At 54.6% G+C, this 20,938-nt stretch overlaps 3 protein-coding genes across 3 annotated transcripts; 1 reads left to right on the forward strand and 2 right to left on the reverse strand.

The window, feature by feature from the left end:
• The first annotated feature begins 26 nt into the window (after positions 1 to 26).
• On the forward strand, positions 27 to 2,394 carry CUNH14orf119 (chromosome unknown C14orf119 homolog). Its single transcript, XM_032404745.1, has 2 exons — positions 27 to 187; positions 1,756 to 2,394. The coding sequence occupies exon 2, from the start codon at positions 1,757 to 1,759 to the stop codon at positions 2,183 to 2,185; it is 429 nt and encodes a 142-aa protein (XP_032260636.1). The 5' UTR covers positions 27 to 187; position 1,756; the 3' UTR covers positions 2,186 to 2,394.
• An 853-nt stretch (positions 2,395 to 3,247) lies between these two features.
• On the reverse strand, positions 3,248 to 7,892 carry LMLN2 (leishmanolysin like peptidase 2). The gene is made up of 14 exons (XM_032404526.1): positions 7,586 to 7,892; positions 7,373 to 7,457; positions 7,230 to 7,281; positions 6,804 to 6,947; positions 6,412 to 6,537; positions 6,120 to 6,204; positions 5,826 to 5,971; positions 5,579 to 5,750; positions 5,323 to 5,392; positions 5,150 to 5,246; positions 4,773 to 5,045; positions 4,325 to 4,554; positions 3,970 to 4,149; positions 3,248 to 3,455 (listed from the first exon to the last, which is right to left on the reverse strand). The coding sequence occupies exons 1-14, from the start codon at positions 7,890 to 7,892 to the stop codon at positions 3,248 to 3,250; spliced, it is 2,175 nt and encodes a 724-aa protein (XP_032260417.1).
• Positions 7,893 to 16,873: 8,981 nt separating this feature from the next.
• CEBPE (CCAAT enhancer binding protein epsilon) lies at positions 16,874 to 18,289 on the reverse strand. Its single transcript, XM_032404540.1, has 2 exons — positions 17,780 to 18,289; positions 16,874 to 17,209 (listed from the first exon to the last, which is right to left on the reverse strand). Exons 1-2 carry the CDS (start codon positions 18,287 to 18,289, stop codon positions 16,874 to 16,876), a joined length of 846 nt encoding a protein of 281 aa, XP_032260431.1.
• Between the last annotated feature and the right edge of the window lie 2,649 nt (positions 18,290 to 20,938).

Here is a 20,938-nt window from a genome sequence, read left to right on the forward strand (position 1 = left end):
CTATCTCCGAACCTAAGGCTGAGGCGCTGAGGCGCTTGGGTGTTTGGGGCTGGTCCGGGACCGGAAGTGCGTGGGCTGCCGGGCTGGCCCTGCTTAGGGTTTTCAGGAAACATGGAAGCGGCGGCGACTGTTGGAATTTAAGCACTTTTGTGACGGTCTTCGGGTGCCCTGTGAGAGGAAAGGGGAGGTAAGCGGGGTAGAAGTCCCTCTCTGGGCCGGGTCAGACTCGGTGTTTGCGGGTTACCCTAATAGGGCACACTTCCCGCCCTGCTACCGATACAGCTGCCGCCTCCCAATCTCTTGAATCCCCGCCACTCCCATCTAAGCCTACGTTGCTCTTTGGGTCCTTGGAATGCCAGGCTCATGGCCTCCAAAGTGGGCAAGTGGCAGCACCGTGCCTTGGGGCCCAGACTGTGAACTAATTCATAATCGTTGAACTTGAGTTTGCTGTGGAGGCAAGACTCGGAGAAAGTTTTTCCTTACCCGAGTAAGAGAATAAAGTTCCTTAGGAGGAATTGCTGTGAAAAAGGCAATCTCCTTGGACTGTTTGGGTACTGAACTGATGATGGTGATTGCTTAGGGGTTCCTTTCTTTGTCACTACAAACCCAACTTGCAGGAGAAGGAACGCAAACAGTAAAATAGGTCATTGATAAGTAGTTTAAGGTTTTCATTGTTAGAAATTCAAACTGTGGAACTTGAAATCTATTCAAGTCGACTGACCTTCTATTTGCATTACTGTTGCAAATCAATGGCAGGGCATCAATAAATGTGCAAAGACATCAATTGTCATACATCTACAGCAGTGTAACACGTTATACTCCTAAGCCACCAAACCAACTAGACTTTTTTCAGTCTTTTTTTTTTTTTTTAAAGATTTTATTTATTTATTTGACAGACAGTGAGAGAGGGAACACAAGCAGGGGGAGTGGGAGAGAGAGAAGCAGGCTCCCCGCCGAGCAGGGAGCCCCATATGGGGCTCGATCCCAGGGCCCTGGGATCATGACCTGAGCCGAAGGCAGGTGCCTGACGACTGAGCCACCCAGGATCTCCCACTTTTTTCAGTCTTGAATAAACATGTGGCTTCGCCTATTTTTTCTTAACTGTGTTATCTTATTTTGGGTGAGGCACCCTCACTCTGCTTTTCAATTTTTCCTGGTGCTTTACTGGAAATATAAGGAAGTAACGGATGTTATGAAGTTCTGGGCGTATTTCAGAGGCTATATGCACATTACAAAGGCGGCTCTTTCATCATATGTGATTTTTTAAAATTTTTTTTATTTTCTCACTGTTGATAGCTCTGGAATGATTAGCATCTAGGCACAGACCAGCTGCATGTACTAGATTAAAAAATACGTACCTTTTTTTCATTTCAAGGAAGATGAGATGCACCAACATTAATCATTTTTTCTTTACTCACCCTGGAACATAGAAGTAGGCCACAGAGAATGAGCAAGAAATATGTTGGTTATTTTTAGTTTTTTTTACGAGAATAATGGAGAGAAGCAGTGGTTGGGGAGGGTGATGAGTTTGAAAAACAGGAACGTTGGCAAGTATGAAACGAAGTTATTCTTGAGTTACCTTCTCCAAGGTGATTGGATAATAACCTATATGAAGTACCCTGTTGTTTTCCTGTAAACTGAATTGTTGAAAAGTAATTTTATCTGTAGATGCTGATTGTGATAAGATTCCTTGTTGGGAAGTTGTATTTTGGTTACTCTATCTAGAGAGTATATAACAGTGCTTTTATGTTTCAGGATGCCACTGGAATCATCTTCCTCTTCGATGCCACTCTCCTTCCCTTCTCCCTTACCCTCAGTACCAGACAGTATTACTAACTCTTCCCCTCCCCCAATGTCTTACATCACTTCCCAGGAGATGAAGTGTATTCTTCACTGGTTTGCCAGTTGGTCAGGTCCGCAGCGTGAACGTTTCCTACAGGACCTGGTAGCTAAGGCGGTGCCAGGAAAATTACAGCCACTGCTGGAAGGGCTGGAGCAGCTTAGTGTTTCTGGAGCAAGCCGACCACCTTGTATCTTTGAGTGCCAGCTACGTCTTTGGGATCAGTGGTTTCGAGGCTGGGCTGAGCAAGAGCGCAATGAATTTGTCAGGCAGCTGGAGGTCAGTGAGCCAGACTTCGTGGCAAAGTTTTACCAGGCAGTGGCTGCTACGGCTGGTAAAGACTGATGGGCATTACAAAGAAGATAATCACAGCTGATGGAGTCGCAACTTTACTGTGAGAACTTCAAATGTGTCACTTAAAGGTCTAGGGATGGTATCCTGATCAGCTGACTGAACTTGTTGACCAGTACAGGCTTGATTATTTCTTTGGGGGTGGGGAGGGGCAGAGGGAGAGGGAGAGAGAGAATCTTAAGCAGTCTCCATGCCCATCACCGAGCCGGACGCGGGGCTTGATCTCACGACCCTGAGATCATGGCCTGAGCCGAAATCAAGAGTTGGATGCTTAGCCGACTGAGCCACCCAGGTGCCCCAAGGCTTGGTTATTTCAGTGTTAACAGCCTATCAACTGGATTGCTCGCGTAAGTGTTTTCCATCTAAGTAAATCTAGATCAGCAATCTGCCTCCTAGCTTGCTGCTTTCTACATGTCAGACCCTCAAGAATTCTGTGGCTTCTTTTGCACGTATAACCAGAAGGAACCTACACGTTATAACTCAAGTATATTGCTGGCCCATGGGGCTATAAAGTAGAGCCTTCCTACTCCAGAAACAGGAGAGGAGGACAATAAAAGGTCATGTTTTTACAGTTTAACTGGATTCACATGGCTGGTTTCACTGCCCTTACCAGATCCTGGCATAATTATGTGACGTCCCAACTATTAGCTTTCCTAGTGATGATTTTGTAAAATTATGGAAAAATCAGGAGAAGGAGATAATTAGTTACTCCTTTCACACTGATGTTTGTTTGAATCCAAATATCAATGACTTTTCCTAAAGCATACGTGATATTCTTGGAGCAGGAATCTGGTAACAGATTCCTATTCTGTAAGTTTGCTTGTGATATGAAAACAAGTGACACTCTATAGGTTGAAGGGTTTATTTTTTGTATCAAAGTAAAGAATGAATCTTCAGAACCATGTCTCTTGCTTTTTTTCATTACAAGGCTAGTATAGAGGTGATACCTAGAGGAAGAGGCATTCTGAGAAAAGTAGAACTGAAATGTACACTTGCCATCCAGTTGTCTTCCAAGAAATAATCTGCCCTATCTACCCTGTCATGCTGTGGGTAACATCACACCTCCCTTATTTCTCCAGCTGGGCCCCTTGTGTCTTGGAGCTCTGGTGAATGGTGAGGGGCAGATGGTGCCACCCGAAGAGTAGCTCGTTTCTGATAGGCCACAGTTCCCAGTGCACCCACCAGAATAAGCAGTGTTAGGCAGAGTCCTGTGGACAGTGCTAGATGGGTCACAAAGGGATTACGGTCCAAGGTAACCAGCAACCTAGGAACACAGAGGTAACATTTGGCTTGGTATAATGCCTAGACTTAGGAGGTGAAGGGCTTCACCTTTATCCTAATACACAGAGCTCATGAAACCCTGCATCATCCAATCAGTAAGCTACACAGGAAATCAGAGGAATATAGAACCTGAAAGTAGGAAAAAGACTAAGATCTGAGTCTCCCAGCAACTTAAATTGTTGGAAGGAGACCTAACTTGGCAGTGAAGGAAATGGTTTAAGGGAAGAGTTAGACTATGGTGTTTGGGAAACTGGACATGGTGCCGCATTGGTACTTAAGGGAGGAAGAGGACTGGGATCCCTATGTCCTAGAGATGGAGAACTCCCTTATTATGGAGGGAAAGGTGTCCCGTAGTGACAGACCTGAGGTGATCACATGAGTTGTTTTCTGAAATAAATAATCCTGTCTAGGACCTACATACAAGTGAGTACTTAATGCAATTTCAAACATCTGGACTCCAGGAATTTGAAAGAAAACCACTTGGAATATTATCTTACTTGGTGTGTCCTGTGGTAAAGCTGGCTCCTCCAAAATGTACTTCTAGGGGCTTCTTCTGGAGAGTCAGGGTCAGGGACCTGTGCAGCATACCAACTGAAGGCCCTTGGCAGCCAGGGGACTTGCCCATGTACACAGTGAACACCAGACTAGTGGTAGTAGAGGGGCTGTGGAAATAGCACCTATAGGGACATTTGGATCTCTTAAGGGAGGTAGAGTCCCTGGAAGAGTCTATCTCCTGAAGCAGGTACAGGCTTAGGAGTGGAACAGAGTCTTCAGAGGAGAGTTGTGAAGCAACCCACTTAAGCCGTTCCCCTGGCCCACTGGAGAAATCCTCAGCCTGAAGTGCCCCTTTACCTGCTGGGGCTGCCTCTGCTCACCAGCGCCTGGAGTACTGCTTCAGTCAGCCCGTCCAGCTCTTCCTTCCCCACCGAGTGGCCTGGGGGCCCAGCTAATTGAAAAGACAGCTGGAATGACAGGTCTTGGGGTGGAAGACTCACAGGTGGGGAAGTAACAGCATTGGTAACTTCGTTAGTTTGACACAGCCGACCCCGGGGACAGAAGAGAAGACCTGAGTACCCAGGTATCTGCAAGGAAATACATAGCAGGGTATAGTTAGGACCTCAACTGCTTGCTCAAGCACTCCTAAGGAAAAAGTACAATCTAGATCGGGGTCATGGACTCAACGGGTACTTAGTAAAAAATGAATGAACATCGAAATAGGTTGGATAGTACTACTATTCCGAGGACTTTTAAACTTCCTTTTCGCCAATGCGCTATATGGCTTTTCACTTATGATACCCACCTGAATGGCCTTTCCAGGAAGGCATGGGGCCCAGGGTGACCCCTGTGCCTGCACCTTGTATGCTCCTCTCTCTGTGCATTGATGTAAGTAGCAGCGGCCCGTGAGCTCTGCCTCCTTCGGGTGTGGGATCTCAGAGGGATGCCCGGTCTTGTCCTCACGGAGCAGTTGTGAAGTGAGGTTGGCAAGGAAGCAACGACTCTGGGGATGGTAAATTTCCCCGTGGGGGTTCTCTGCCCCAGGTGGGAACCCATTTTCCTTCTTCCAGCATTCGCTCTGAAAGGCAGGGCAGGAGGCAGAAAAGCGTTTGCCGAGATGCCTTAGACGTTGACTCCGCTCGGGGCCGCTCTGTTTCATTCTGTTCTCTCTAGTTGTCTCACCCCATTGGCCAAGGGCTTGTACATGCGGCAGCCTTCCAGCACGGGGTCCGAGGAACAGCTTCCCTTGTCCAGATGCAGGTAGTGACAGCCCAGTCCGCTGTGTGGGAGGGATGGCAGCTGACCACTAGGGTCCCCGATGGCCGTACAGCCCCTCAACGACGCAGCACACGTACCTGCCAGTGCAGAAGAAGTCTGAGGAGCCAGCCCCACACGTAGTCACCAGGCCAAATTCCAGGCCAGATCCTGCTGGAGAGACAGGAAGAGAAAGAGCCCTCCGAACAAACAAACGAAACGCCAAGCATCCCTCAGCGCCCGCTGTGCTCACGGCTTCGGTTCCACCTCAGCAGCAGAAAATGCCTCCCAGCCTCTCACTGCCCGCACGCTGACTCGGGTCGTGAGGGCCCCTCTGCCATCCTCCCCTGTCCTCACCCCGGCCCCACAGCAGCCCCTCCGCAGCGCTGTGATTGACTCGGTACCAGCCCGAATCTTTGAAGGCAGCAAGAGTGATGGGATCGAGCCGAGTGCGCCGGGCACCATCAAAGGTAGCAGTCATTATAGAACCCTGGAGCAGTCGGGCCTCCCAGTGCGAAGACGAAGGGCCCTAGGGAGGAGGGAGCTGGTTGCCACCCGACCGCACCCTCTTCCTTCCAGCTCCGCCAGGTGCTCCCGTTCCCACCTCTTCTTCCAAGGGAACACCCGGCAAAGCCCCCGGCACTCCCAAGTGTCTGGCCAGGCTGCGGCTAACAGTTGGGGTGGTGAGAAGCAGCTGTCCCCACTCATCTCGCCTTGTCACTTGTTGCCTTGTCGAACAGTCCTCTCTAGCTGAGCACAGAAGGGGAAGAAGGCAATATGAGGAAAGAAACACTTAGGAAGGGGGGGGAGCAGAACTGGAAGGAAGGAGTTGGTGGGGTGGTGGTGATCCCCTCTTGTTGACGTCGTGGGAAAGCTTGCCCTCATTCCTCCCATTTACCGCTGGGTCCTGAGGGGCAATCCCGCCACTTCTTGAAGAGCTGTCCAGAGAAACCCAGAGCATGGAGCAATTCATGGAGTGTGACCTAAGGACAAATGACTGCAGGGTGAGGGGGACGGGGGACGGAGCAGGTTGACCCGCCACTCTATAGCCCACTCTGCCCACTCAGCTCTTCCTAGAGCTGAGGCATCTTGTCCTCCATCCTTAGTAGATTCTTCCACTTCATGGGAAGCTGAATGACCTGCCCCCTCTCCCCAACCTGTTTGCGCCTCCCTACTCATGCAGCAGTCACCGTGACGATGTCACTGTGGCTGAGGCTGGGGCTGGTGAGATGCTGGGCACAGTAGACGATGGTCCCAGCAAGGGGTCTGTCTTCCGAGTCCAGATGGCAGCAGGCGGCATAGGCCATGACAGAGGGCTGTGGATGGGCCAGGACAAGGTAGAGGTGGGAAGCAGGGAAGTGAGGGAACACAGAGGAAATCTTCCTGGAAAGGGACATCCAGGGAACTCAGGACCAAGGGATGGTTTGAAAGGGCTTAGCTCCCACCCAAACTTCGTCAACATGACCGAGTCACCTAGAATAAGCACATTTTAATAAAAACTGCCTTTGTGCTCCTTCCCCCTTCCCATGATATTTAAGTTTAAGAAAGGCAGACAGGGAAAGGGATTTGATTTGGGTCTCACCTCTCCATGGCACTTGGAAGTGTGGGCCACCCACACATACAGGAGAAAATCAGTGTCTTGGACCCCGGGCCCATCTGGCTGGACCAGCTGTGGGGGACCCTCCTCTGGCCACAATGCATAACCACGGAGATGGGTGTCGGGGATCTGGCCGGGGGTGAAATGCAACATCTAGCTTAGCAGATGAAGACAGTAGGGAACTGGGTACTGGGTACTGGGAGTGAGGAGTGGACAGTCTTTATCAGAATAGGGACTCCTGCCACCCCTCCCCGCCCAGGTCTCTGATTTAATAAATTGCCAGGGGGAGAAGGGGCTCAGGAATCTACATTTGTTAGGAAGCACATTAAGTAATTTTGGTGCTAATGGGCTTGGAGAAGTCTAGGCAGGCTAGAGATCTTCAGATTCCCAAATCTGAGAAATTGCTCTCACCTTTGCCCCCAGGCAACTCTCTCCTTTGTACCCTGGGTTCAAGAGGCTGCATCTGCCAAGAATGGATATCTGTAGGTGAGCTGGAGCCATTTCTGGGTACCTCTGAAGAGGTAGTATATACATTCTCAACGACATGAACTCACCTGTGGTAGTTTGGCGTGTCTGGGTCCCCCCAGACAGCATGGCAGTACTGTGCGGGGTCTCGACTCAGAAGCAGGGGGCCTTGCACTGGAGGGACTTAAAAAGATGAGCGGTCAATTTCACCCCAACATGTTAGAGTTCCTTTTCTCTGGTTGTCTTCCTCCCTAGCCCTCTGCTCCTCAGCCCTCCCTGCCTCCTTCTGTTCCCCCACTCACCTGCGAAGATCCCCTGGAGTTGCTGAGCAGCCTGTCTGGCTGCGGCCAGGGCCAGGGCTGCAGGTCCCCCTCTCATCCCAGCTCCCTCAGGATCCCAAGCTCCATCTGATACAGGGTCTCTGATATAGCAGGTTCGGATTCGCAGGGGTTGAGGGTCACGGGAGCCAGGCAGGGTGAGGGCAGAAGAGCGGAAGTTGGGGGCAGGTTGGGAGAGATGGGGCCGGAGAAGGGTCACAGACTTCTGGGTCTCCTCATGCAGGCATCTGCTCGCGGCAGTCCCTAGCAGGAGCAGCGGTAGTAGAAACATCCTGCAAGTGTTTCTCCCTAACCTGCCCTGGGTCTTGTCTTGGGCTCCCCTCTTTCCTGCCTCACTCACTTCTGGCTTCCCTCTCTCTACTATCTCTCTCCATACCGTCTCCACCTCTCTTGCTTATTTTTCCAAGATTTGAGTGTTGTTGACTAAATCTACAGTTCCCGCCAGGAGGTTGGATGTGAACCACAAGGGCCAAAGGTGCTACTTCCTGGGGGTGCCAGAAGTGGGGAGCTGTGTGTGTGTGTGTGGCATGGTGGGGGGTTGGAGGAGGCCGTGTTACTACCAAGGCCTCAACTGATCTTTCCAGAGAGGAGCCTGCCTCATTCAGGAATCTCTCCTAACGCTCTTTCATCTCTCATCCCCATTCCTCTCTTTCTGAGCAGACAACCTTGGAACCTTCCCAGAACTAAAAAATTGGTGTTAACATAATGCTATGCATGGGGACGTTCTGTGCTTCACAGATGCCTACTTATCTCACTGGAGATGGGCAAACGAGGCTTCTGCACGTCCCTGGCCCCGCTATCAGAACTGGGCGGACTCTAACGAAACTGCAAGGCTTTCAGGCACCTCCTCCATCTGTGTAGCGCACTTAGTAGGTGCTCAGCAAATACACGTTGGCTGACTGAACACCTCTTAGGACAGGCTGTCACGTTAGCTCTGTGAGGCTTCACAGAGCCACGTATGGGCATGCTGGAAGGGAAAGTCACCTCTTAAAATGGACATTAATAGAATATGTTCAAAGATGTTCTCACCCAACTCTTGGAACTCCCTGTTTTCTCTGCTCACACTGTGCTTTCACATCCTGTTTCCCCTGCCTGGATACCCCTCCTTCCCTGCCTGCCTGGCCAATTCCTACCTGCCCTCTAATTATGCTGGGAAGCCTTTCTTACTTAACACCTTCTGCCCAAATTCCACACTTGCCAGAGGGGAGGGAGCCCACTTCACAGGAGGGGCCTCTCCTGCAATCATCCCTGGCTTAGCGGCTCTCCCTTCCAGTCCTGCACTCTGTCAAGGTAAGCCTGCCTCCTGCCTGGCTTGGTAGCCACAGTGCTCGCGACAGTCCCCAGGGCCTAGTCATCAGTTTGTGGATGAAGGAACGGAACCTAACCCCATTGCTTAACTTTTGAAGAAACAGGTCAGGGGTGAAATGATGCAAAGCAACACAGCTAATTAGTTACAGACAGGACAAGAGTTTCCAGAAGGGCTGCTGACTTCCCGGGGAGGCTGGATTTTATCCTTGGACATACCAGACTTGTGGCTGGAATGACCAGTTATAAGGGAGGCAGCCAAACGCTGGAGCCCAACCAACTCTGCCGCTTTCCACCCAGGTGACTTTGGCCTAATGCCTCTAGGTTCCCATTTGCAAAAGGGGGATGATTGTACTTCCCTGGCAAGGTTGCTTTGAGGAGAAAGCAAAGACTTTTTAAACTGCACCTGGGTGGTTCAGTCGGTTAGGTGTTAGGGTCGTGAGTTCAAGCCCCACATTGGGCTCCACGCTGGGCTTGGAGCCTACTTAAAAAAAAAACAAAAGATTTATGGGGCGTCTGGGTGGCTCAGTCGTTGAGCCTCTGCCTTTGACTCCGGTCATGGTCCCAGTGTCCTGGGATCGAGCCCCGCAAGCCCCGCATCGGGCTCCCCGCTCCCCGGGGAGCCTGCTTCTCCCTCTCCCACTCCCCCTGCTTGTGTTCCCTCTCTTGCTGTGTCTCTCTCTGTCAAATAAATACAATCTTAAAAAAAAAAAAAAAAGATTTGTAAGGTGCTGAGAACAGTGTCCGGCTCATGGTCAATACCAAGTCACATCAGCGGTTCATACTCTACAGACACTTTCAACTCAGTGGAGAACTGCTCCGTTCTTGACATGTGTACAAATCTTTAGGGGACTCTTGTTCTTTTTCTAAGACAAACCTTTTTATCCAGGTGTCATACGCCCTCCTTTTCCTGGCTGGGCGGAAAACCCTCCCGGTGACGATGGGCCCAAGGGGGTCAAGGTCTGTGTGGCTCTCCTCAGGTTTCCCCGCCCCGCTGCAGTCACTCCTAATGCTTTGCTGCCCCCTCGTGACCGCGCCGAGGAGGGTGCGCCCCAGCCAGGGCAGGGGTTCTTCCGAGCTTCACACATGCGTGCAGAACTTTGTACCTTCCAGCAGAAACAGCTCAAGAAACACCTCGTGTTTCTTCTGCTGAAATACCGCTGTCCTGCTTCTGCCTGGCAAATTCTTCCTCGTCTTTCCAGAGCCAGCTGAGAGGGTCTCTGCCTGCTGAGATTTTTTTTCTTTACTCCCCTGGGGCAGAGGTGGTTTGCCTCGCACATTCTTTCACATCTTTCAAGTAGCGCTTATTATATTCTCCTGACATTTATTTTTGTGCTTGTTGCCCTGCTAGACTGTGGGCAGGGGTTGAATCTGATTCGCCTGTGCCTCTTTGAAGAGGTGCTAAGTAGGCACAGAGGGATAATGCAGGTGGGAAGGTGGCTGGGAGAAAAGAGAGGAGGTAAGAAGAGAGGGTGAGAATAACAGTTATCTGAGCATTCCCTTTGTGCCCAGACATCTTGTGAGCGCGTTAGAATCATGTATTCTTTTTGGCAACCTTCCAGAGTAGGATAGATTATAATTAGCCCAATTTTACAACCCAGGCACAGCAAAATTAGGCAGCGTGGGTCGGTGGTGAATGTGGGGTTTAAGCCACCATGCTATCGTGTTCTCAAGTGCACAGCGAGGCGAGTAAAAGTACAATTGATGGATCAGAGGAGCAGGATGAGAAAGAGGGGGGTGGGGAGAACAGGTGGAGACAGGAGGGAAGAAGGGTAGGGAGAGCATGAGGCGGGGCCAAGGGCGGGGCAGATCGCAGAGCAGAAGGTGAAGAGGACAGGAGGGGATGAGGTGAGAGCAGGGTGCAGAGGAAGGAAATGAGGGATTGGGAGGGAGGGTGCTGAGGAGGACGGGGAGGAGGCAGAGGCCAGCTAGGACGAGGACAGGGTGTGGGAGAGGATGGGGATGAGCAGGGCATGTCTTGGTGGTGTCATCGTCCGTGTGGATTCTCCATCCAGCACACTGACCCCTCAGTTCCTTCACTCGCCCATCTCGAACATTCTCCATTCCACCTCAGCAAGCCACTCCCAGGAGCCTTATCATCACCAGAAACTGCAGCACCTATGAAATAACTGAATCGAACATCACACTCTCTGATAAGATCTCCTTTCCTTACGGTTTGTTTGCTCAAGTGGGCTCACTGCAGCTCTTCTAGGGGCTCAGGGAAGAACCGCTGGCCCTTTCTGTCTTTTCATCTTCCACCTGGGGTTCCAGGCTCATCACCAAATCCCTCCTTCGAAAGTGCCCCCTCTCCCCTTCACTGTCTGTCCCGTGCATCCTGCCTCCCAACGTGTGTCTTCTCTACACTGGCCCCCAGCAGCTAAGGACCACCGAGGGCAATCACCCCAGAGGACAGCCTGTAGTCATTCCATTGTCATCACTGACTTCAACGGGGCTCTCTCAAGTCCGAAATCTCAGTCCTCCTCCCTCTCGGCTCCCGGGGTCTTGCACCTTCGAGCCTGCTCCTCAGAGCCTCCTGCTCAGTCGCTGCACCTTGGTCCCTGTGAAGGTGGAGTCACTGGACAGCCCCGGCCTGCCACACCCTCCCTGGGCTTGTATCTGTGCCTGCCGCTGTCCCTTCTCTCCTTAGAGGACAGGAAATGTCCTCTTCCTCTGGGAAGTGGTTCCTCCCTCTCATGCTCTGGATTCCATCAGAGGGAGATGTGGCCTCAGCCCCTCTCTGACTCGGCCTCTCCCCCAGCCTGTCAGTGACCAGGAAGGGCCTGCCTGGGGCCTTAGCATATATTTCTCGGTCTGCTGGGAACCCCTGCTCTTTGCCAGTCTGACTCCTCACCTTTCAGACGTCTGCATGTTACTTCCTCAAAGAAGCCTTGCCTGACCTTCACCTTTACGTCAGGTGCCCCTGTTAACATCCGCTCCGGTCACCCTTTACTTTAGCCACATAGCACTGCCCATTTGGAATGATCAATTTATTTGTGGTATTATGTGTGTCTGTCCCCCTCATGAATCTGTGAGTCCCATGAGGGCAGGGACTGCTCTCCTCGTTTATCCTGTAGCTTCTATAACAAGCAAAGTGTCCAGCCTGGAGTAGGTGTTATGAGAATTTTTTGAGCAAATGAATACATGAATGGGCGTGGTGAGGAGACAGGACGGTGGTGGGGGGCAACAGAGGTTTGGGCAGTTTGGGGTGAGTGGGTGAGTGGGGAGGGAGGGTGGGGATGGAAGGTAGACGGTGAGGAGAGCAGATGGTCAGTGTGGGGAGAGGGTGGTAATGAGGATGGGTGCGCAGAGGTGAGGTTAGGGGTGGAGGGGAAAAGCGGGGAGGGGAGGACAGGTGGAGGCATCTCTGTGCTGGGCCTGAGTGAGGCTTCCAGACCCTGAGTGGCTTCCCAGGAGCTCTGTCTCTTGGCCATGCTGCTTGAGAGGTTTGGAGGCCCAGCCCGTGGGCGGGGCTAGACTTTATCTTGGGGCGCAGCCCTAACCTCAGATGGTGACAGAGCTGGAGCGAGCAGGGGTTTTGCAAACCGTCCCGATTGCAGCAGGCCGGCCGGCTCACTCTGGATGGCGGGTGGGGCCTGGCCTTATCTCCTGAGCGCAGCCCTAACCTCAGATGGTGACAAAGCGGGAGCCAGCAGGCGTTTTGCAAACCGTCCCGATTGCAGCAGGGTGGGATGGCCTGGCCGGGGGCAGCAGTGCTAGGTGTGGGGGGCAACAGAGGTTTGGGCAGTCTGGGGCTTCGCAGCGAAGTCCGGCTTGGGGGGCTTGGGGGACCCATTCTGTGGGTGGCTTGCCTCTACCTACCTCAGATCTCTGTTTCTAAAACCAAAGGGGAGGCCACAGCTCTGTAGGTGGGGCTCTCCCGGTTAGGAAGCCTGCCTTTTCCCAAGTCCTAGGACCCTTCCGCTATCCCGGAAGTCAGAATTGACGGCCAGTGGCAACCATTTTCCTCTGAGAATATCCGCCACAGTCTCTAGCAGGGTAGCCTGAGGGAATTTCTCCTGTTCCATTGAAGATTTTCTGGGGCCAGGCCTGCTTATAGTTGCACTGACAGAGGCCAGCCAGGAGTCCTGTCCAAGCTGGAACATTCCCACTTGGGAGCAGCACAGGCTGAAAGGAGAGGTGTGCTTGTTGGGGGCCAGCGAGGGTGACAGGAAGTGACTGGCCTGTCGGAGAGGAGGCACCCAGGCCCTCAGCCAGCCCTGGCTATCACTGCTTCAGCATCTCCCATCCAGCCCCCTGCATCCCATAGCCCCCTCCCTGGCTGGCGCAGGGTAGGGGTGGAGGTGAAGAGGCCCCTTTCCACCCCCACAACCCCAACCGGGATCTTGCAACACTGGGATGGGGGCCCTGGGGGCCCAGGCGTGTGGCAATCCGAGGGGGGTGGGGTGGGGAGGTGTGCACCGAGCAGGGGAGCGGCTTTCACAAGCAGCCACTGCAGGACTGACCTTGGCAGGCTCACCTTGGGCAGCTTCCTCTCTCTTCCCGGTATCACCAAACAGCCTTCCTTCTCCTTGGCCGCTTCCCCCAGGCCTGAGATCCTGACTTTCAGCTCAGCACTCCCATCCCGGTCCCCCCCTCAGCTCCTGAAGGAAAAGTGGGCCTGAGCCCACTGTGGAGTCTAAAGCAATGGAAATGCATGTATGTGCCGTTTGGACCTTGATTTGCTTGTTTCTTAAAGTCACCGTGTCCTGAGGACTCGCGCCTTGGGGCTCCTTCTTTCTGCCTCTTCTTTCCCTACAGCAACTCTGCTGTGGGGGTGGGGGTGAGCAGGAGAAGGGGTTTGGGTGCTGGAAGCTTGCTCTCTTTCCCACATCAGTTTCTTAGGGACTGAGCTCTCCCGCAGAGGGAATGGAAAGTTCTTGGCAATTCCATTCTAGATAGAGGAAGGCATTTTCTTGCTTATCCCTTTCTTCCTCCTTTCCGTTCAGCCAGCCTCACTTGGCTTCCTTTCTTTTTCTTGATCATTGGATGTCTTAGGCCTTCCCCCCAATTTGGCACATCTGTCTCCTCCTTGAAATTTTTTAGGTTTCAACTTCAATGTCACCTCCTCAGAGAAGCCTTCCTTGACCACCCTAGCTAAAATAACCTCCCTTCCTGCTTGTTTATTTGGTTTCCCTGAATGGAGTAATTTATGAATTTACTGCAGGTGCTTTGCAGAGGCGTGAAGGAACGGGACTGAGGAAAAGCTGCAAGGAACGATGCAGGAACTGGCTAGCTAGCAGGCTCCATTACTGCTCCCAAGACCATAAGGGCGGCATTGTGCGGGAGGGGGCAGTGGAGGGTGCCCGTCCCGGACAGGAGAGAGTTGGGGGATAAGCACTGGACTTTACCCTGTGCCTGGAGCACAGTCGGATGACCAGGGGTCGAGGGGACCTAGAACGGCAAAGGGAGACCCCCAGTGCACCTGTTTGTTGCCTTTTTCTTCCCACCCATTCAGCTAAGAGCTGGGTCTGTCTTGGTCACCACGGTGTTCTCGACACCTGGCAAGGGCCCAGCACGGGAAAGATGCTCAACAAATACTTGTTGAATAAGTTACTTTGGCCCACGCCAGTTGAGGTCAGGCTAAAAGCCTCATTCAGAAAGTGCCACCTCTGGCTACCTGTCACCTCCCTGGGATGTGATCTGCCAGAGATTTGGGGGCATGCTCGCCACTTGTGCTCAAGCAGGGACCAGGTGTGCTCTTTTCTCGCAGTGGGGTTGTGACTCTTCTCCAGCCCTGGTGCCAGGCCCCCGCCCCGAGCAGCCGCAGGGTGGTGGGGGGCTGGGAGAAGACCCAGTTCCAAGCGGTGGGAAAGCAGCTCGGGGTTGATGCTGAAGCAACCAAAGGTCGCATCACCCAGAACCTTGAAAATAAGTGAAGGGGCAGTGGTCTTGAGCTGAGAGGAGGAAATCCGGAGGTTGAGTCACTTATCCTGTTCTGTACAAACCCCCCTTATGCAACCCCATCCCCCTGGGCTAGGAGGGAGGTGCGGGATTCTCCTGGGCATCCACGGAGACTGGCGCCTCCCCCTTATGAACTCAGGAAGGCCCTCGGTTGAGGGAATAAACCATCTAGTGACGTTCAAATCTATCTGCCCGGACCAGATCTGGGGCAGAAGGATCCAGGGACAGGGGTCAGAGAGGGTGCCTGAGGAACACAGAGGCAAAGGCAGGAGAGGGACTGAGTTCTGGGTGAGGCAGGCATGGTGCACACGGATGTCCAAGATGTAGGAAGTCTCTGCTGCTGGGGATGTGGAAATGCGGGGAAGGGTGGGAGAGAGAGAGGAGACTGGGAGGATCCTGTCTTCCCCCTCTCAGAAAGTTATTCCTTGATATCTAACTCGGGCTTTCTCAGCAGTGGCCTACAAATCACTGGTGGTCTAGGAGAGACTCCGGTCCCCACTGCGTCTCACGTCTCTGGTTACTTACTGAATGGGACCGGCAGGCCTGCCCTATGCTGTGTGCCTCTGTGCGGAGGGTGTGAGCATGGCCCAGAGACAGGTGCAATGTGCTGACACAGCAAAGGGACAGAGAGAGCTTCAGGAGAATGTCTCTTATCCCCTCTGGCCCTCAGCCGCTTTATCTGTAAGATGTGGCTCACACTATCTTGCTCGTCTGAGGCCAAAGCGCACCAGACGATCTCTTGAGGTCTCCTCCAGCACCTCTTGAGATCCGTGATTTTTTTTGGAGCTATTTTTGGGTCTGCCTCTAAGCAATTGTGTGACTCTGGCTAAGCACTCCCCCCCCCCCCCCGAGGCCTCAGTTTCCTCACCTGCAAAGTGAGAAGTTTAGATGAGATCCTAAGGTCCTTTCAGTTCTAGCAAAATGGAATAATAATGACTATTCATCTTACCATGTGCCAGGCCATGTTTGTCTATGAACAGAACAACACCGTCAGGTGTGTCTAATGCTACCCCCATGGTGCAGACGGGGAAACTGAGGCACACAGAGAGGTAACTGGTTTGGGTCACACAGCTAGTAAAAAAACTGGAGGGAAATTCAGATGGAGGCTCTTGGGCTAGAGTTCTATGAAAGGGAAAATGATTCACCCGAGGGGTTTCACTGGCAGAGGTGGGTTGTTTTCCTCATTATCAACTTTCTCTGGTTCACACAGGTCTTGAGGCCTTTCCCATCGGAGTCCTCCCCCAAGCACTCAGATTCTAGTGCTAGGCGGAACCTGAGTCCCAGGGAGTGAGGGACAATGAGGGAGTGGGTGGGAGCCACGGGGGGGATGTCAGCCTGGTGGGCTCAAGTTGTGGAGCTGGAAAGAAGGGGTCGAGTCCCGGATTCAGAGCTAGGGGACCCTAAATATGGGAGAGCCGTCTGGAAGCTGACAGGAGCCCCCAGACCTATATTTCCGGGTGCTGGGGTCAGCAGGCTTAGGCATAAGGGATTGGGTGGCACTGGGATCTCCCCACAAGCCACAGAACTCTGTTAGGGAAGTATCCAGAGGCTGCTCCAGGTCCAGTGGGGTTGCGGGGGTGGGGTGCCTTCATCATCCAGAAGGATAGAGCAGGCTGGGGTGGGGGCAGGGGGAGAGAAGAGTAGAGTGACAGACACCCAGCCTGGCGTGTGGTGTGTTGGGGGAGAGCTGTGGGCAGTGTATCTGTATTCTTGGATATTCATTTGGGCATGGAACCAAGAGGTATGCAGACCCCGCAACATGCATTCCCTGCCCTTGAAGCCCCCATGTCACACATGCACCCCCCCCACGCCCAGGCCCAGTGTGCAGGCCCATTACCGAGTCATAGTGCAATTTTATTCAGCCACAGATTCATTATGCTGGGGTCCGCCCTCTTCCCTTGCCGCCCGCTGCCGTTTGTCCGTGGTCTCTGTCTCAGGCTTGGCCTGTGAGCGGCTCTAGGGCCCCAGCAGGGTAGGGATCCCCAGGGTCAGGCTGGGCCGGCTGGGGGGGTGGGGGAGGCTGGTGCCACAGTCCGCCAGCAGGGCTCAGCTGCAGGCCCCCACGCCCTTGATGAGGTTGGCGGCCTCGGGGATCTGGCGGAAGAGGTTTCGAAGGGTGTCCAGCTCCTGGGTCAGCTGCTCCACACGACTGCGGAGGCGCTCGTTCTCTGCCATGTACTCGAGCACCTTCTGCTGAGTCTCCAGGATGCGCCTCTTGGCCTTGTCTCGGCTCTTGCGCACGGCGATGTTGTTCCGCTCCCGCCGCAGCCGGTACTCCAGGCTGTCCTTGTTCACCGCCTTCTTGCCTTTGTGCGAGGGGCCAGCTGGGGATGGCGCCTTGAGGAGGGGGCTGCAGGGGGGTGCGGCGGCGGCCACAGGGGCCTGGAGGGGGAGGCACAGAGGGACGAGAGGTGAGCGCTGGCCAGGAAGCGGGGTGGAGGCCGGGCCGGAGCGCGCTCGGGCAGCAAAGAGATCCGGGATCCAGAGCCGGCATTGACCTGCCGCGTGCCGAGGGTGCCCTGCTCTGACCCGAAGTCCCTTTCACGTTCCCACACCGTCTGAGGACACTTGCCCTCAGTCTCCCTCGAGTCTCTAGCCCTACGACCTGCGGGCGTTTCCTCTTCTAGAAGCGGGCGGCAGAGAAACAAGAGGAAGGGGCTGATGGGCCGCAGAGAAGCTGCTGGGACCTGAGGTCTGGGCAGGTCAGCTGGCCACAGGGGCTGTGGGACACCGTGGATCCCAGCCACATGGTGGGGTTCAGGATGAGAGGGAGTTGACAGAGAAGCAAGGAGGGGTCGTGGGGGGTGGTGAGCACAGAGGGTTTGGGGGTGGGTCGGTCTCGCAGAGCAACACCAAACACGGACTCGTTAGCGTAAGCGGGAGCGCAGAGCAGCGGCGCGGGGCCCCCCTCCAGCCCCGGCGCGGCAGGGACGAGATCGGACCTGCTCTTACCTTGAGGACGCGCAGGGGCTGGCTGGGTGCCGCCAGGGCCGGGGGCAGGTGCATGGCCGTCTGCCCGCAGTGTGCTACTTGGTACTGCAGAGGATTGTAGCCGCCGCGGCTGGCCCCTCGGCCGCCCTCCGGCCCCCGGGGCTCCTCCTTCACGGCCACAGCCCTGGGGTCGTAGCTCCCTGGGCTGCTGTAGATGCCAGGCCCCAAGGCCTTCCTGTCAGGGCCGAAGGTGTGTGGGGGGTAGGCGAAGGGCCGCGGGTCAGGCGGCAGGTAGTGGGGGAAGGCGGGGGTCCCGGGTCCCTTAAGGCCTCGGGCCTCAGGTGCCGGCTTCACAGCGAAGAGGTCGGAGAGGAGCTGCTCCTCCCCAGACTCTATGTAGGCGGAGAGGTCGATGGAGGCCTCATGCTCACACATGTCCCCCAGCTCCCCGGGCCCCGCTCGGCCCCCTGAGAACTCGAGTGGCTGCTGGCCAGCCCGGGGCTCACACTCGTAGTAGGTCCCGTGGGACATGGCCGGCCCGCCCCCTCGGCTCCCCGCCCCTGCCGCCCTGCTCTTGGGGCACCCTCTGGGATGCTCTGCCTGCCCTCTCCCTATCTCCCCCTGCCCTAGATCTGCCCTAGATCTGCCCTCTCCGCTCTCCTCTGTCACCCACTCCTGCGTGGCCTCTCTCCTCCCTCCTCTGCTGTTTCCTTTTCCTTCCTCTGTAGTCAATGCCTCTTTTCTCTTCCCTTTTTTCCCCCTCTCTCCCTGGGGTGACTCAGGGAGGGGCAGGGCTCACCCCGGAGGGAGGGATGCAGGGCTTAGAGAAACGGGGCCCCTGGCCTATTTAGCAGTTGGGAGCACTCTTTGGTCAGGGTCCAAGCCAGGGTTCTGAGGTGCCTGGGAGCTGATGCTTCTGGGAATGCCCCCCTCCCTCTTGAGTCCAGGGGATTCCAGAGTCCTCGCTAAGGGAAACACCTCACTCTGAGTGTCCTCCTCCCTCCGACTTCCAAAAAGTTCTGTGCAGAATGAGGTGCCAAGTCGGAATGAACAGAGAAAACCCTCTCCCAGTGCCGACCCCCAGCCTGATCTGAGCTCCTCCCTTGCCACGCCTCCCTCTCTGTCCCCCGCAAGGCTGGGCTCCACCTACCCCCAGGGGCAGTCGGTTCCTTCTGTAGCCCCACCCCCAGGGCATTCTTTTGGGTGCAGGCCAGGGGGCGTTGTTTGAGGGGGTTATAGTGATAGGTTCTGGGACCAAGCCCTACACGGGGTCCTGTGGTGCAGAGCATGCTCATTTGCTAGGTTTTTGTGCAATAGCCCGAACATTCTTGTGGGGGCTTCTAGCCCGGGGTGGCCCTAGCAGCCTGGCACTGTCGCTGACTGCCAAGGCTCGGCTGAGGCACCTGCTCAGGACTTGGGCCCCCGTGCCCCAGGCCCAGGCAGGCCGCTGCCCCAGGGGCCGACAGCCGCACTCCCCTGGTGGCTCCAGGCCTCTCTCTTCCAGCTGCCCTGCGCTACCAGAGCCTCAGGTTGGCACTCTGCCCCCCTGCTCTGGTCCTGGGGCTCTGCTCTGTTTCCTGTGCCTTGGGGCCGCAGGGCTCAGGCACTCCCTGCAGCTCGGTTTGCTGTCTTTCCTTCTGCATGGCCGTTCTCTGACCTCGATGCGTGTCTCTTGGGTCCACTTCCTCTTGTGAGGCTTGAGAAGCCTTCTCTTTTGTCATCACCTCTTCCTGGGACTGTTTCAGGGTCTCCAGGAGAAGCCGGTGCTCGGCACTTCGGGTCTCATGCTGGGCCCCCTCTCCCTTCCCTTTTCTTTTTCTTCTGGGAACTCCCCACTCTCTCCTGTTAGAGGCAGGGCTGTGGCTCTGTTTTTACCTTGAATTTCACCTATAAAAGGGACTATAGGTCCAGAAAAGGAGGGGACACAGAAATGTGTCACCGGCTCTTTGATCACCGGTCAATGCTGTGAACACCCCATGGAGGCCAGAAGGTTTAATAAGTAGGGTACACCAAGGACCGGGCCATAGTGGGGACAGATGCGGAGGGGTTATAGGTGGCATTGAACGCTAAAATAAAGTATGCAGGTGCAGACAGGGCTGCCTCCACGTCAGGCTAGTTACCCGTCCAGTTAGCATCTTCCTCCCTCCCTCGCTCCCCACCACCCCACCAACCCCAGGAGCTTTCTGGGCACAGCTTGAGGTACTTTCTCTGAGAGCCCTGACCTGGCATGGGGAGATCTGTGTGCATCCTGGAGACAGATCTCAGGGACCAGACGGGGAGGTTTCCATCTCCTCTCCCTTTCAGAGGACCTTGTGTTGAACAGGTACCAGAGCTGAATTACTTCAGTTTGGTAGGAGTGCCTCTGTTGACCACCAGGCGGCAATATTGGTCCAGAATTTGGGAGTAGAGGGGCCGCCGTGGTCAAGCATCCGGTGATCGGCAGGGGGCAGCCTGCCACAGCCCTGGCAAGGGCAGGACCCTGCTGGGTCTTCCAAAGGAGGAAGGGGAATCATGGTGGGGTGGGGGCTTGCAGTGCGGTTATTGGGAGAGTGGGCAGGCCGAGAGGACTGGGGCCAGGGCCCTGTCTCAATGAGCAGAAATTCTAGCCCTCTCCGACTTTGAAGTAGTGATGATGGCTAAGGCCTGGCATTTTCTGGGGTTGTGCTTTTTTTGGTCATTGAAACATTCACATTGCCATGCTGACCATTTTCCTGTGAGTTAAGTAGGAAGGGAAGCCAGACCAAGGGCATTTTATCTCCACCTTATAAAGGAGGGGAACAAGGCTGAAAGGCCGAACCGCCCAAGGTCAGACAAGGATGCAGCATTGATCTCGAGGGAAAGGGCAGTGGGCTAGTTCTTGAAACCCCCAGGCAAGAAGGGATAGAGAGAGGGGGAGCTGTGTGACTCAGAGAGCCCTGTTTGCCCTCAGTCCACCGCCGGGGGGAGGGGAAGACTGCGTCAGTAGCGAGTGAACGGGGCGCTGGAGGAAGCAGGGAAGTGTGCAAATAGAGCCGGCAGGAAATGAGAAAGGCTGGGGCCACGGGGAGATAAGTAATCTCGGTCGGATCCCTCACCTCCCAAGCTGGTGGCTGACGTTGCTGGAGTACTGACATCACGTTTCCCAGTAACCGAGGGGTTTGGTGGGGGCAGGCGGCCTTCTGGATGTCTGGGCAGGGGAGG

The sequence above is a fragment of the Phoca vitulina genome, unplaced genomic scaffold, assembly GCF_004348235.1.
Source record: "Phoca vitulina isolate PV1807 unplaced genomic scaffold, GSC_HSeal_1.0 scaffold7, whole genome shotgun sequence".
Taxonomy (NCBI): Eukaryota; Metazoa; Chordata; class Mammalia; order Carnivora; family Phocidae; genus Phoca; species Phoca vitulina.